We start from the raw sequence: 12,300 nt of genomic DNA, 5'->3' as shown, positions 1-12,300 counted from the left end.
AGAAGGGTGCAACAATGAATGAATGGAATCCCAAAATCTCTGTAGATGTTCATTGAAATGAAAAATAAACAACCTAAATTTAAAAATAAATAAATAAATAAAAGAAAGCTTAAAAAAAGGAAAAAAAAATAGGTTCATACTTAAACTTTGTAGACAATAGCATTTATAAAGCATAAGTTTTGAATAGTTTTGATGGGTGTTTCTTGGGTCCTATCTTGATGCAAGAGGAAGAACTTAGCCATATATAAATTATTTTTCAAAAACATAAACTAAAACAAATTACCTTTAAACTAATTGCCATTGAGTAAAAATTGACTTACAACAGTTAACCTTCCAGTAGGTTTCCAGAGACTGTAGAGCGCACTGGAAGAGACTGCCCATCGTTCTTCTGAAGAGTCTCTGGTGAATTTGAACCACCAGACAGACACCACTTTTGGGTTATTAGTGTATTTCCTATCCACTGTTAATTAGGAGGTGATCCTGAAGCCCAAGGCCAATAAAATGTAACATAGTCAACTAAAAAGGAAAATGATGAAACAAAACCTTCTTGCCAAACTAGTATAAAGAAGTCTTTAAGACTCCTGAAAATTATCTGTGTGTATTAAAAATCCCCCCAAAAGAAGAGTAGAATGACCTGTTATGGCTGAAATGAATCCACACCCCTGGGTCTGATTAGTCACAGACCTGCTGCTTTGTTTGTCCCAGTTTTGGTATATTAATGGTGTTCCATCTCTCCACCTGCAGGAAAATGAACAAGTTTAAGCTCTTGTTCTCTATGCTCAATCACCCACACACTCCTGGAGCCCCAGGTATGGACTAGAGACATAGTCTGATGAAATTTAAAAAAGACACTAAAGTCTTGAGTTAGAAAAGTGAAAAGTTTTACATTAAATGTAATGCTTGCAGGTGGTTTTACAAATTGATCACCAAGATCTAGACCAATCATTTACAAATAAGCATCTGTCAAGTAAAATGAAATACAAAGTAATCCGGGTCCATACCGAAATTCACCACTGGATCTTTCTTCTCGAAGTCCAATCCACCAATTTACACCATATTTTGATAGCTAGTTAGCAAGAAAGAAGAAGAAATAAATACCAAACAAATAAAGAAACCTCAGCTTTTATTCTACTTTTCCTTCCCACTTTTCAGTATTAAGATTAATGGGGCTGCTGTTAATAGCTTTCTGTTATTCAATATTGTATCCAATTAACTAAGGAAGTGTAAGAAAGTCAAGAATCCGGAGAAAACCTGAAGCTTCATTATTCTAAAACATATGCTTAATATGGAGAAAAATTTGGATCAATATTGAAAATACTACTAGCTTAATCTAATAGGTTGTATCTGTCTTGAAACTTTCCCTTGTATTTAAAGTAAGTTTTCTAATGCTGTAATGGGGATTTAAAGAGTAAAATGACAAGGTAAATTAGAAGAATGGCTTCCTTCTTGCATAGAAAAATTAGTGGCTTATCCTTTCAATGACTTATAGCAGTTCAATGGATTTATCATATCTATTTTAAAAATAATTCATGGCATGAAGACATTAGCAGTAAAAGGATTTTTAATTTTAGGCATTAGTCCAACTGTTAAAATTTTAAGAATTAAAAAGTTCCTTTCGGAAACAGAGAAGAAACACTGGTAGCATACTGTGTTATGATCTGCTAACTGAAAGATCAGTGGTTCAAATACACCAGTCAGTTGCCAGGAGAAAAATGAAGTGACTCCTCTCCCAAACACTTAGAGGCACAGAAACTCAATGGGGAGTTGCCATAATGTGGAACAAGCTCAATGGCAGTGGATCTAGTTTTGGGATTTCATTGAAACAGATAAAATACAGAACAAACACTACAGACATTTGCAGTGTTTAACAACTAGAAAATTATCCTTTATATTATTAATTTGACAATAGTATTAATCACATGGACATAAAGTATAAAACTGAAATAATACACACTCACACACATTAGACCATTTTGTTATACTGGCCTTATGAGCCAGGAAATTTGAATTCCCTCTTTAACTATAAAAGAAGAAGATGCAGTCAGAATTTCTTGAAGAACTCTAAATCAGTATACTTTATTGGAGGGGAGGGAGTATGTATATAGTACAATATAATGGAATTTTATATGCTAAAGTCTGTTAATTTGGATGCATTATACATTTAAATTTGCACTCTCTCTTCTTATGTAAAGGCTTGGGAATATAGGGAGATATATTTTTTTGCCTTGGGAGGTTCAAGTCATCACACAATAGAACCAAACAGCCAACATTCTAATTTATAAACAGGTATTTTTCTCCTTAAACAGTGTGGCTGTCTGCCATATCAGCGATTTGAGAATAATGCAAGACAGAGCAACTGTAATTTTGGATCCCTGAGGTGCTATTTCATGGATGTGTTCTTACATGCTGAATTTAGATTCCCATTGTCAGACTTTGGAATTGGCCCATTGAGACTGGCTGTGAGCTCAGTGGGGGAATCACAACAATTTCATTCAATCTAAAGAGGACTCATGTGCTATAGTCCTGGAAAGCATGGCCCAATTGTTCACTGCCCCAATTAAGGACCTCTAAAGAAAAATTATAACCACTGCATTGTAAGTGGCATATTTATTACCACCTCAATTATAAGACGATAATCCTCCACATGGCATATCACAACCTGTTGTGACAAGGAACAGACTCTCACAGTATAAGGAGTTTGAAGTTAACTGTGAAATATGTTTAGTATTTATGTTTCCATATAAAGTTATAACAAGAAAAGATTTTTAAAAATCTTTTTGATATAAAGAAATGTGATACAATCATGTATTTTATAATATCAGTTGTATTTTATAACATACAACCATAATTCAAATGCAACAGTTATATATTAATGTATTAAACAGTATGAAGAAAAGCAACCTGACTTAAATATTTCAAAACATTTTAATAAAAAATAGCAAATTCAATTTCTTTTAAATATTTAAAACATCAGTTTGTAGGGAAAGAGAATAGGCTTTGATATATTTTTGTTAGAGGCATATTGAAAAATGAAAGCAAACCACTGTTTCCAAAGGAAAATATTAAATAACCAGCATAAAAAAAATTTAGCTATGGCCTAGTGGCAAGAAGCTGCACTACAATCCCAAAGGTACATGGTTTGAGTCCACCAGATGCTCTGCTGGAGAAGGAGGGGCAGTCTCCTCCTGTACCAGTCAGATCTGATTTGATGGTACACACACGAAAAATAATAAAATTTAAAATTTTTTAAAAAGTTAGCTAAGTGAATTAAATTATCAGTAGTTCACATCACCCAACTCCTTAGGAACCTGAAGCTTTATTTTAAGGCAGCAATCTGATTGTCAAGATGCCTTAAAAATAACTTCTTGAGTGTTTTCCTCTCATTTTCTCTTCCTCTTTTATTTTATTGCACTGATAAAATAATTTAAAAACTTTATTGACTTATAATCTGATTAAAATGTGCCAGATAAGAATTAATTATGGTACATTCATACAATGGAATACTACACAGCACATGGGAACAATGATTTTTGTAAATTATTACCCAGTTTGGGAGGGACTGGAGAGTGTTATGCTGAGTGAACTAACTTTGTCCCACAAGGACAAAAAATTGTATAAAACCATTATTGTAGAATGAGTATGAGGATCCAAGGTGGACGGGAAGGGTTGAAACAGAGTGATGAGGATGTGTGTGTTGGGGGGATTAATCATGGGGTTGTACAGTTTGATGGGTGAGGGGGTGAGGGAAATTCGAAGAATCTGGTCTGAAAAACCATGTATTTGGATTCTGTAAATAAACTAATAGAATAAAATAATAAAAAAAACCCCTTCTTAACAATTTACTCTCATAAGGTCTTTGGTTATCTGTTACTTGAAAAGTAAAAGTAAAAAAATCCAACTAATTTCTTTTCCTATATGGAAGTATTTTACTAAAAAAGAAAAGTCCTTCAGTTTTGGTTGGTGGGCTTTTTTTTGTTGTTGTTGGTTTTTTTTTTTTTTTTAGTTTTTCAGTTTTTAAAACTGCATCCAGCTTTCTTGTTCAATGATTAATTCTTTTATGTTTTAGTTAAATCTTATGTTTATTTTTCTACAACTCTAAATCTGACTACAGAGGAACTGTATGAAATGCTTGTTCAAGAATATTGAATTGTTATTTATAGGAGGCGTGGGCCACAAAAGTGAAAGGTATGACTTCTATGCATTTAGTTCTGCACACTATAAATAAAACATCTCTTCTTTGATTAACCCATGCCAGGAAGGTATCCTTAACATATGTGATTTCTTGCATATGAAATGTAATTGGCCATTATAAATACTACTATCACCACAAAGCAGTGTCCGATAGAGGCATAAATTATACAGAAATAAGAACTGATTTGGAAATTTAAGTTCACTTCTCTGATATAACTATAGCCTTCCATAGCATTTGAAACCCCTTTGGCTCTTATGTTTCTTCATTTAGTCTCCATAGTCCACACTCTGGAATAAATTTATTTTGTAGTACAGAAGGATGTTAGAGCAGCTGATAGATCACCTATAACCACTGATAAGCTATACTATATTAATCTGACCAAAAGTGGGGTAGCTATTTTGCCATAAAGGGCACCACAAAGTGTATCTAATTTGAGGTGAGAGTCTCAAGTCTACGACATGACACTACTGTGGTTTCTCAAAATGATATATTCTTGGGAGTTTATGGTTTATTTCTGTAGTAGTCATTAATCTCATGATCCACACTGGCTTCCCAATTCCCAAAGATTAAGAAAGTGACTTAAGGGAAAGATGAGGATAGAAAACCTGTAAAGGTTCCTAGAAAAGCTAAGCTCTGTTGGAAAGACCAAAGGAATCCCAGACTGTTCATTTATGAGGTAGAACTGGTGGCTATTTCTTAAGAAGGGACTTTTAGAAACAGTAAACCATAATGAGGACACTGTGCTCTTATACGCCCTCAAGCACTGCTGTTATGCATGCATGGGTAGCAATGTACAGGGTTTTTAAGTGATCTTATATTCAGATGTCATGGATTTACTTTCAAATTGCACTTTCTCTTTGCAGCTATGTAACCATGTTGAGTTGCTTAACCTCTTCAAAATCTGTTTCCTCTCTACAAAATATATACAGCTAATTAAAGTCTTCCTAAAGAGGGTTCTTGAGAAAATGAAATGTCACTAAGGACTCAGCAAAGAATCTGATAAATATTGGCCAAATATCAGCTCTTATTGGGACATGTCAGCTCTTACTGGGACATACATTTTGTGAAGGTTCATGAGTTTTGACCATTCACTTGATTCTTGTGAGGTGAAGAGTTCCATGACTGGGCTAATATAGAATTCTTTTTCTGACATCATGACATGTAATTTGCTGATATTTAATAGTACAGTTTTGGGCTGAGTGTACTCTTTGAAGGAGAGGAAGGATGGCAAATAGAGCTCAAAAGCATAGCGGGGAACTTTGGGTCTGTTCCTCAGTCTCTGGGACAGTGAGGTTCTTACCTCACTCCACTGTTTCTCCAATTTTCCATCATAATAGGTAGCAGAGGTGACCTGTCTGAACCTCACAGGCTTCCTGAGCATCAGAGAAGAATTACAGAATTTGTAAATCCCCAAGGGCAGTAAGGGAAGACATTGCTCTTAAAAGCCTCGAGTGCTTTATACAGAGCTTCATGTTACAGTCAACGGGCAAATGCATACAAAGATAATAGAGCTGAAAATCTTCTGGAGATCAAGAAATATGGTTAAATTATAGGAAAAGAAATAAAAACAAAGAGCACATCTTCCATTCAGAAGTTTCCAAGAGGAATTTGAGAGGGAGGCATTCCCTCTTTGATGCTTTTCTAGTAATTTGTACATAATTTGCCCTTGCCTCTGAATGTACTACATCATTTCCAGCTCTATTTCTGAGTCTTCTGAAACAATCTCATGCATTTCTGTGACCTTAGGAAACATTGTAATACCTGGCATATGTTGCTGTTATGTGCTGTCGAGTCGTTTGCGACTCATAGCGACCCTATGTACAACAGCCCTAAACTCTGCTCATATATCTCATAATAAATGTACACTATTCCTTGGCCATCTATTTCATTACTTAAAGAGATTTTGCCTTCTCCTTCCTAATTAGCCTGATTCCTCAATTAAATCTATTCTTATTTAATCTTAAACTGAGATGGAAAATGATTCCTTACCAATTTTATGAATATTGAATCTTTAGAAATATACAAATATTGCCCTTTTATCTTCTCTAAGACAATATGTTATTCCATTTACTTATAGAGACTATATGTAGTCTTCCCCCACCACCCCAGACTGTATATCAGGAATAAAGGCAGGAATTTTAGTGTGCTTTAGTCACTGTTATAGCCACAGTCCCTAGGAAAGTAGGCTCAACAAACATGAGCTTAATGGATAATCAAAATACCGTGAAAAGACAATAAAACTCTGCTTATTATTGTTGCTAATAATGAATAAAGAGAAGCAAAACGGACCTTCAGGATAAACCTTCCTGTTAAAGAGATTAAGAAAGAATAATTTTCATTTTCCTTCCTGATATAGAGATTTCTTTTATTACTCTTTCTTAATCTCTATAACAGGAAGAGAAACAATTCTTAACAATCTATGGTTTTTAAATGAAAAGTAAATAAATGTCTGGAGTCAGGTTTAAAAAATTTTTTTTCTACCCAGGATGGAAGAGTTAAGTGCTGAATTTACATAGGCAATTGTAAGTACCATTTTTATTTTGCTGTGGATAAATTCTTGTTCATGTGCAGAATGAATTGTGAGAAGATCACCACGCAGCCAACTGCACACAAATTCAAAGGGGGCCCATTCTCCAGCATAGGTATGAAAGAGGTACTCAGCGTCCTGATAAAAGAGCCAGGGTTCATCTGAAAGAAAAGTAAACACCACCAGTGATTCACAAACCATTGAAAAAACAGAATTGGGAGATCTATACTGTTATAGAGACTATCTGTGTAATTGTATCAGTCACTCAGGTTAAAAAAATATCTATGTGTATATATATATATATATATATATATATATATATATATTTGGAGCTCTAGTGGCCTGGTGGTAAGAAACTGTGCTGCAAACCTAAAGGTGTGTGGGGGGTTCTAAGGAGAAGGATGGACAATCTCTTTCCATGCAATTTACTGTCTCTGAAAACCCACTGGAGGGTCAGCTATGGGTCAGTTCCAACTTGATGGCACACAACAACAGCATATATGTTTATACAAATATCATTAATTATAAGTGAACACACACACACATACATCATTGCCTTATTTTCCTTGGTCTTATATGTGAAACCTCTACTATTCAAAGGCCAGGGATAAATACATATTTGAAAATCATGCATCATGGAAAGAGACATCCGCTTTATTTAATCCTACTTAATGGCATTATTAATCTAATTCTTTATTATTAATTGATTCATTTTAATAAATTAGCTCTAGATTCACAGAAGGCAGGCTTGCTTTGGGAAATTCTATGTAAATTATACAGAGGAAGCCCCGGAACACCTGGAATCCTTTCTCACCATGCCGGTACCACTGTGGGATCTTGAGTTCCACATCTGTGAAGTGAAAACAAATCACTTTGAGCTTTGTTTATAGAGTCATGATATCTTCATGTGCTCAAAACTAGTATTTTCTATTTTACTTTCATTTAAAAAAATCCTTTTAAAAACAGGCACTTTGTAATGTTTATAATATATGGGCCATTTTCATTCTTTAAAAGGAAATTAAAAAGAGGCCTCAGAATACAGAAGGAAGGGACAGTTACTGTGGACCAATTATACACCGGACACTATGTTAGGTGTTTTTAATTGTCTAGGGAGTTATGATGGCTTAGGGGTAAGGAATTGCACTAGCAGCCCAAAGGTATGCAGTTCAAATCCATCATCATGGGAGAAAGGTGGGTAATCGCCTCCTGTGTGACTCACCGCTGAAGGGTTGGTATGAGTTAGTTCAGACTTGACAGTTCTCAACAACAACCTTATTTTTAAAACTAATTCTGTTTGCTTTTAATGTCAAGGTGAGCGTTCTACCAGGTTGTACTTAAAGTTGATGGACAAATGATATGATGCACATAATTAATGCCACTGAACTGTACATATGAAGATTGTAAAATGGCAAAGGTTTTATTACATATATATGTACCATACACACAATACAAGAGTTAGTACAGTGTAGTTTATCAGGCCAGTATTGCTTCTCTGGTGTAGGATGCCTTAGCTTTCAAACATCTCAAACAAATCACTACCACCAATGGAGTTTCCACTCAAAGGAACCCTCTGTTGGTTGCAAATCTTTATGAGACTGCCTGCCTTGAGGACCTGCTGCCACAGCCTTTGGACTAGCAGCACTGCGGTTTGCTATGGATTATGCCACCAGAGATCTTTTCTTGGGAAAATGCTATAGAACACTAAAAAGCAAACACATAGTGAAGATCTTACTCATATTCTTACCTCTTGGAATTTTGCATATCCATTCCCGTTTGGAATCACAGTGTAAAGGTAGTAATGTTTTGTTTGCCTTATACACGGCACAATTTCTTGCATCTTCTCCAAAGTAAGTATTGTCTAAAAATGAAGAGACGACCTACAGCAGATGAAGTTCATTATTCCTTAATGATGATTCACCCACAAAAGATTTCAAAAGATAAAAAAAAGGTTTTCTCACAACTAATAAGCACAGATTCTTGTTAAAAATAAGCATCCGGCTCTTTTCTTTAGAAGGTGCAAGTCAGATGCAGACATCATTCTGAACTTCTGCTTTCTAACTGGCAGGATTAGTCTAGCTTTGGATCCTGGAGAAACGTCCTAGAGCTTAGGGATATAAAAGGCCTGTGTGCCGCTTTGATGTGTAATCCTTTTGCATGAATAATAATTTTTTAGTCTCTAATAGCTAAATTCTAAGCCACCCTTAGCATTAATAACTTAATGTACAAAACACTTTTCTATTGATGGTCACATAATAGGGACATTTAGTACAGATTTAATCTTCTCTACCATTACATGGCTCAGAGAATAATGGACATACTACAAGTAGAACTAGGGTAAACATTTGGGGGGTAAGGACATTTAGAAACTATTTACACACCCTCTCACCTATGTATACAATCATATAACAACTCACCTAAGTGATCTCAATTGCAAACAATGCTAAGAGTTTCAATTCATTTTTTTAGTAGGTAGTGATGATAAACTCAATCAGCAGTTGTTTATGGCTTTTTCATATTTATCTGTACCAATTTGTATATTTCTCTACTGTTGCCAACAGGTGTGTTTTGATAAAACAAAATGAAGCATTCTCAACTTCCATATGCCATGTTTCCTTTTTCAAGTGCCAGACTGACGTTAATGACTCAAATCGGTCAATGTAGTGGTTGCCCTCCACAAGGCCTGCCTACCTGCCATGCTCCTCCTGATAATACCTGCCGCTCAGATACTCATTCTGAGCCTCAGTTCCGTCATCAGCAAAAACGATGGATGGGCCTGGATGATCACTAAGGTATCCTAACACTCTCAGATTCTAATCTCAGTTTTAAAAAAGCAGGAATCGGGGGTTTGTTTTTGTGGTACACTGTAGAGCTGGAACCAACCCATAGCTGTCCTCTGGTGGATTTTCAGAGAGAGTTTAATTGCACAGGAGGAGATTGTCCATCCTTCCCTCACAGTAATGGGGTAGAAAGTGAATTATTATCTACTTTTTAAAAAGTTATTGCTGTTCTTTGGTGCCTTTGAGTAAAGTATAACTCATAGCGACCCTATGAACAGCAGATCTGAACTCTGTCCTATCCTGTGCCGTCCTTATCATCTCTGACATATTTGAGTCCATTGCTGCAGTCACTGTGTCAATCTGTCTCTTTAAGGCTCATTTGCTCTTCTGCTGACCTTTCCAAGAAATACCCCACCTACTACAAGCCCGAAGTATGTGAGATGAACCTTTACCATTCTTGCCTGTAAGGAGCACTCTAGCTGCAATTTCTAAAGAAAGCATGGCCTTAAACATTACTTTTGCTCCAATAATAGTCATATAGCTTTTCTAAAAATCCCTTGCTAGCCATAACTCAAGTACCTATGTAGCAGATTTAGAGATCTCTTTTTTTCCTATTGCTCTTCTTTCCTATTGCTATTAAACTTAACTGTTATTTTTCCAACTGAGAGTCATTATAACATTGAAGTCTTGGACTCAGATAACCTGTTGGCTCAACTGTGTTTAGACCTATCATTTAATCACCCTAATATTGCACGGAACTGGGTCCTTGTAAAGATTAAAGGAGATAATGCAAAAAAATATTAAAGCTCAGTGCTTAGAACATTATGACTCTAAGAGCTCAGTATATGACAGTTGTCATTAAATGCTTGCTAGTCTCCCTGTCAAGGAACCCTGAAGGGAAAGTACACAATGTATCAAGCTGCTCACTGAATAGTTGGCAGTTTAAATCCACCAGCTGCTACCAGGAACAAAAATGAGTAGTCTCCTGTAGAGATTTCTTTTTAGAAACCATATGGAGAGTTTCTATGAGTCAGAACTGATGTGGTGACAGTGGGTTTGGCTTTGGTGATCTCTCGGTCATCAGAACAAGGCCAGTGGTGCAGTGGGTTAAGTGTTGGGCTTTTAGAAATGTTAGTGGTTGGAGCCTCTCAGCCATTCCACAGGAGAAAAATGGGAAAGTCTGTACTCTTTAAGATTTATAATCTCAGAAACCCAGTGGGCCAATTCTACTCTATCCTGTAGGGTCACAATGCGTCAGAATGAAGTCAACATCAGTGAGTCTACCTATTTCATGGGAGAAATTTAGTAACTAGATTTTGCATCTGCAGTAAGATTTAATCTATTTTAACCTGGGAAACAGCTTCAGTTTTTTTCTTAAAATATGGAGAAATAACAAGAAGTCCTCATTGTATATGGGCGGGGGTGGGAGGAGGAATAACAGTATGTTTTCTCTCTCCTTTAGTGAGGTTTGCTTCTATAGACTGAATGAAAAACAAGTCTTTCTTCCTTCTGGAACAACTTTTTTTAAGGTAAGAAGAAGGTAATATTTCTAAGAATAGCATTTTGTCATTTTAGAGTGAAATAAGCTTAAGGTGGCTTCCAGGAAAGGCTCCTCTCCCCACACAAACACCACCCCAGCTGGTGCTAGCCAAGAGAGGGAGGACAGAATAGTACCTTTAAAAAATAGTACCTTCTATGCCTGACACTTAACATGAGAAATGGTTTGATGGCATTTTCAGAGATTTTTCTTTCAATGGTCTTTCAGAATGGTCTGGCTAGCAAAGGCTTTCTAGGAAATTGCTGGAAAAAACGTGAACGTTTCATGGTCTAAGCTATTTTTATTTGTATCAAACTTAGGGAGCTTTGGTGGCCTCATAGTAAGGAGCTGCACAGCCAACTCAAAAGAATGAGGTTCAAATCCACCAGCTGCTCTGTGGGAGAAAGACCGGCAATCTCCTCCGTGCAATATACAGCCTCTGAAAGTCTGCTTGATAGTGATCTTCGAGTTGGCTTCTACTTGATGGCACATAACAACAACCTAACAAGATATAATCATTATTTCCAGGGTTTTAGTTCATTCACAGAGTCCTTGTATGTCTGAGAAGAAAGGCCTAGTGATTTACTTCTGAAAAGGCAGCCACTGAAAGGCCTGTGGAACACACAGACACTACAGGGATTCCCATGAGTTGGGGGTGACTTAAAGGCAACGGGCTGTTTTAGTTCATTCACAGCTCTCCACTGGGCTTGGCTGGGTCAGCAAGTGGCTCCAGAACCATGTGTTTGGAACTCATCTGCATTTCTCCAGTTCGGAAAAGACTTACAGGAGTTCCATCAGACCACTCCCAAGAGCCAGCATTCAGTGGGTTTCTTTTATTAAATCCAATCCAGAACTGCCTTTCTTCTGTCCTATGAAGAAAAGAAACAAAAAGCTGTTTAACCCATTGAATTAACAACACTATGGAAAAGATTGAGGAACTCTTTCAAGCCTGTATGTGTACAAGGAAGAGGTGAAGCTACTAATAAGACTGATTAAGTCAACCAACAGTTACTGACTATCCCCTATGTGCAAAACCTCCTGGTATGAAATGGATGATTTGTCTTTGCATGTTCTTTCTCTGGGTTTGTGTGTAGTATGTTTACATAATGTAGATGGCCATTTTTGGGGGGGACAGCGACCAGCTCATATTGGGATACAAATTTCTCATTAGGAGTGGTGACCCTCTTTTGATCAGGACAAAAAATGTGACAGCAAGGTAGGAAGAAATTTTGGATTCTTCCTTATAAGACTTTTAAAAAAATAATAT

At 36.3% G+C, this 12,300-nt stretch overlaps 1 protein-coding gene across 1 annotated transcript in view; it reads right to left on the bottom strand.

The window, feature by feature from the left end:
• PLA2R1 (phospholipase A2 receptor 1, 180kDa) overlaps positions 1–12,300 on the bottom strand; it is a 171,689-nt gene that overhangs the window by 19,470 nt on the left and 139,919 nt on the right. Inside the window, exons 14-19 of the mRNA XM_006879370.1 lie at positions 11,818–11,902; positions 8,464–8,596; positions 7,534–7,569; positions 6,723–6,880; positions 1,002–1,066; positions 635–738 (exon numbers count right to left, since the gene is read on the bottom strand). Coding sequence (XP_006879432.1) covers positions 635–738; positions 1,002–1,066; positions 6,723–6,880; positions 7,534–7,569; positions 8,464–8,596; positions 11,818–11,902 — 581 coding nt within the window. The remainder of the gene's footprint in view (positions 1–634; positions 739–1,001; positions 1,067–6,722; positions 6,881–7,533; positions 7,570–8,463; positions 8,597–11,817; positions 11,903–12,300) is intronic.

The sequence above is a fragment of the Elephantulus edwardii genome, unplaced genomic scaffold (genome assembly GCF_000299155.1).
Source record: "Elephantulus edwardii isolate Elephantulus edwardi_28Jun2011 unplaced genomic scaffold, EleEdw1.0 scaffold00003, whole genome shotgun sequence".
NCBI classification, from domain to species: domain Eukaryota; kingdom Metazoa; phylum Chordata; class Mammalia; order Macroscelidea; family Macroscelididae; genus Elephantulus; species Elephantulus edwardii.
Note: the sequence above shows the minus strand (reverse complement) of the source record. Positions and strands in the feature narration are given on the sequence as shown.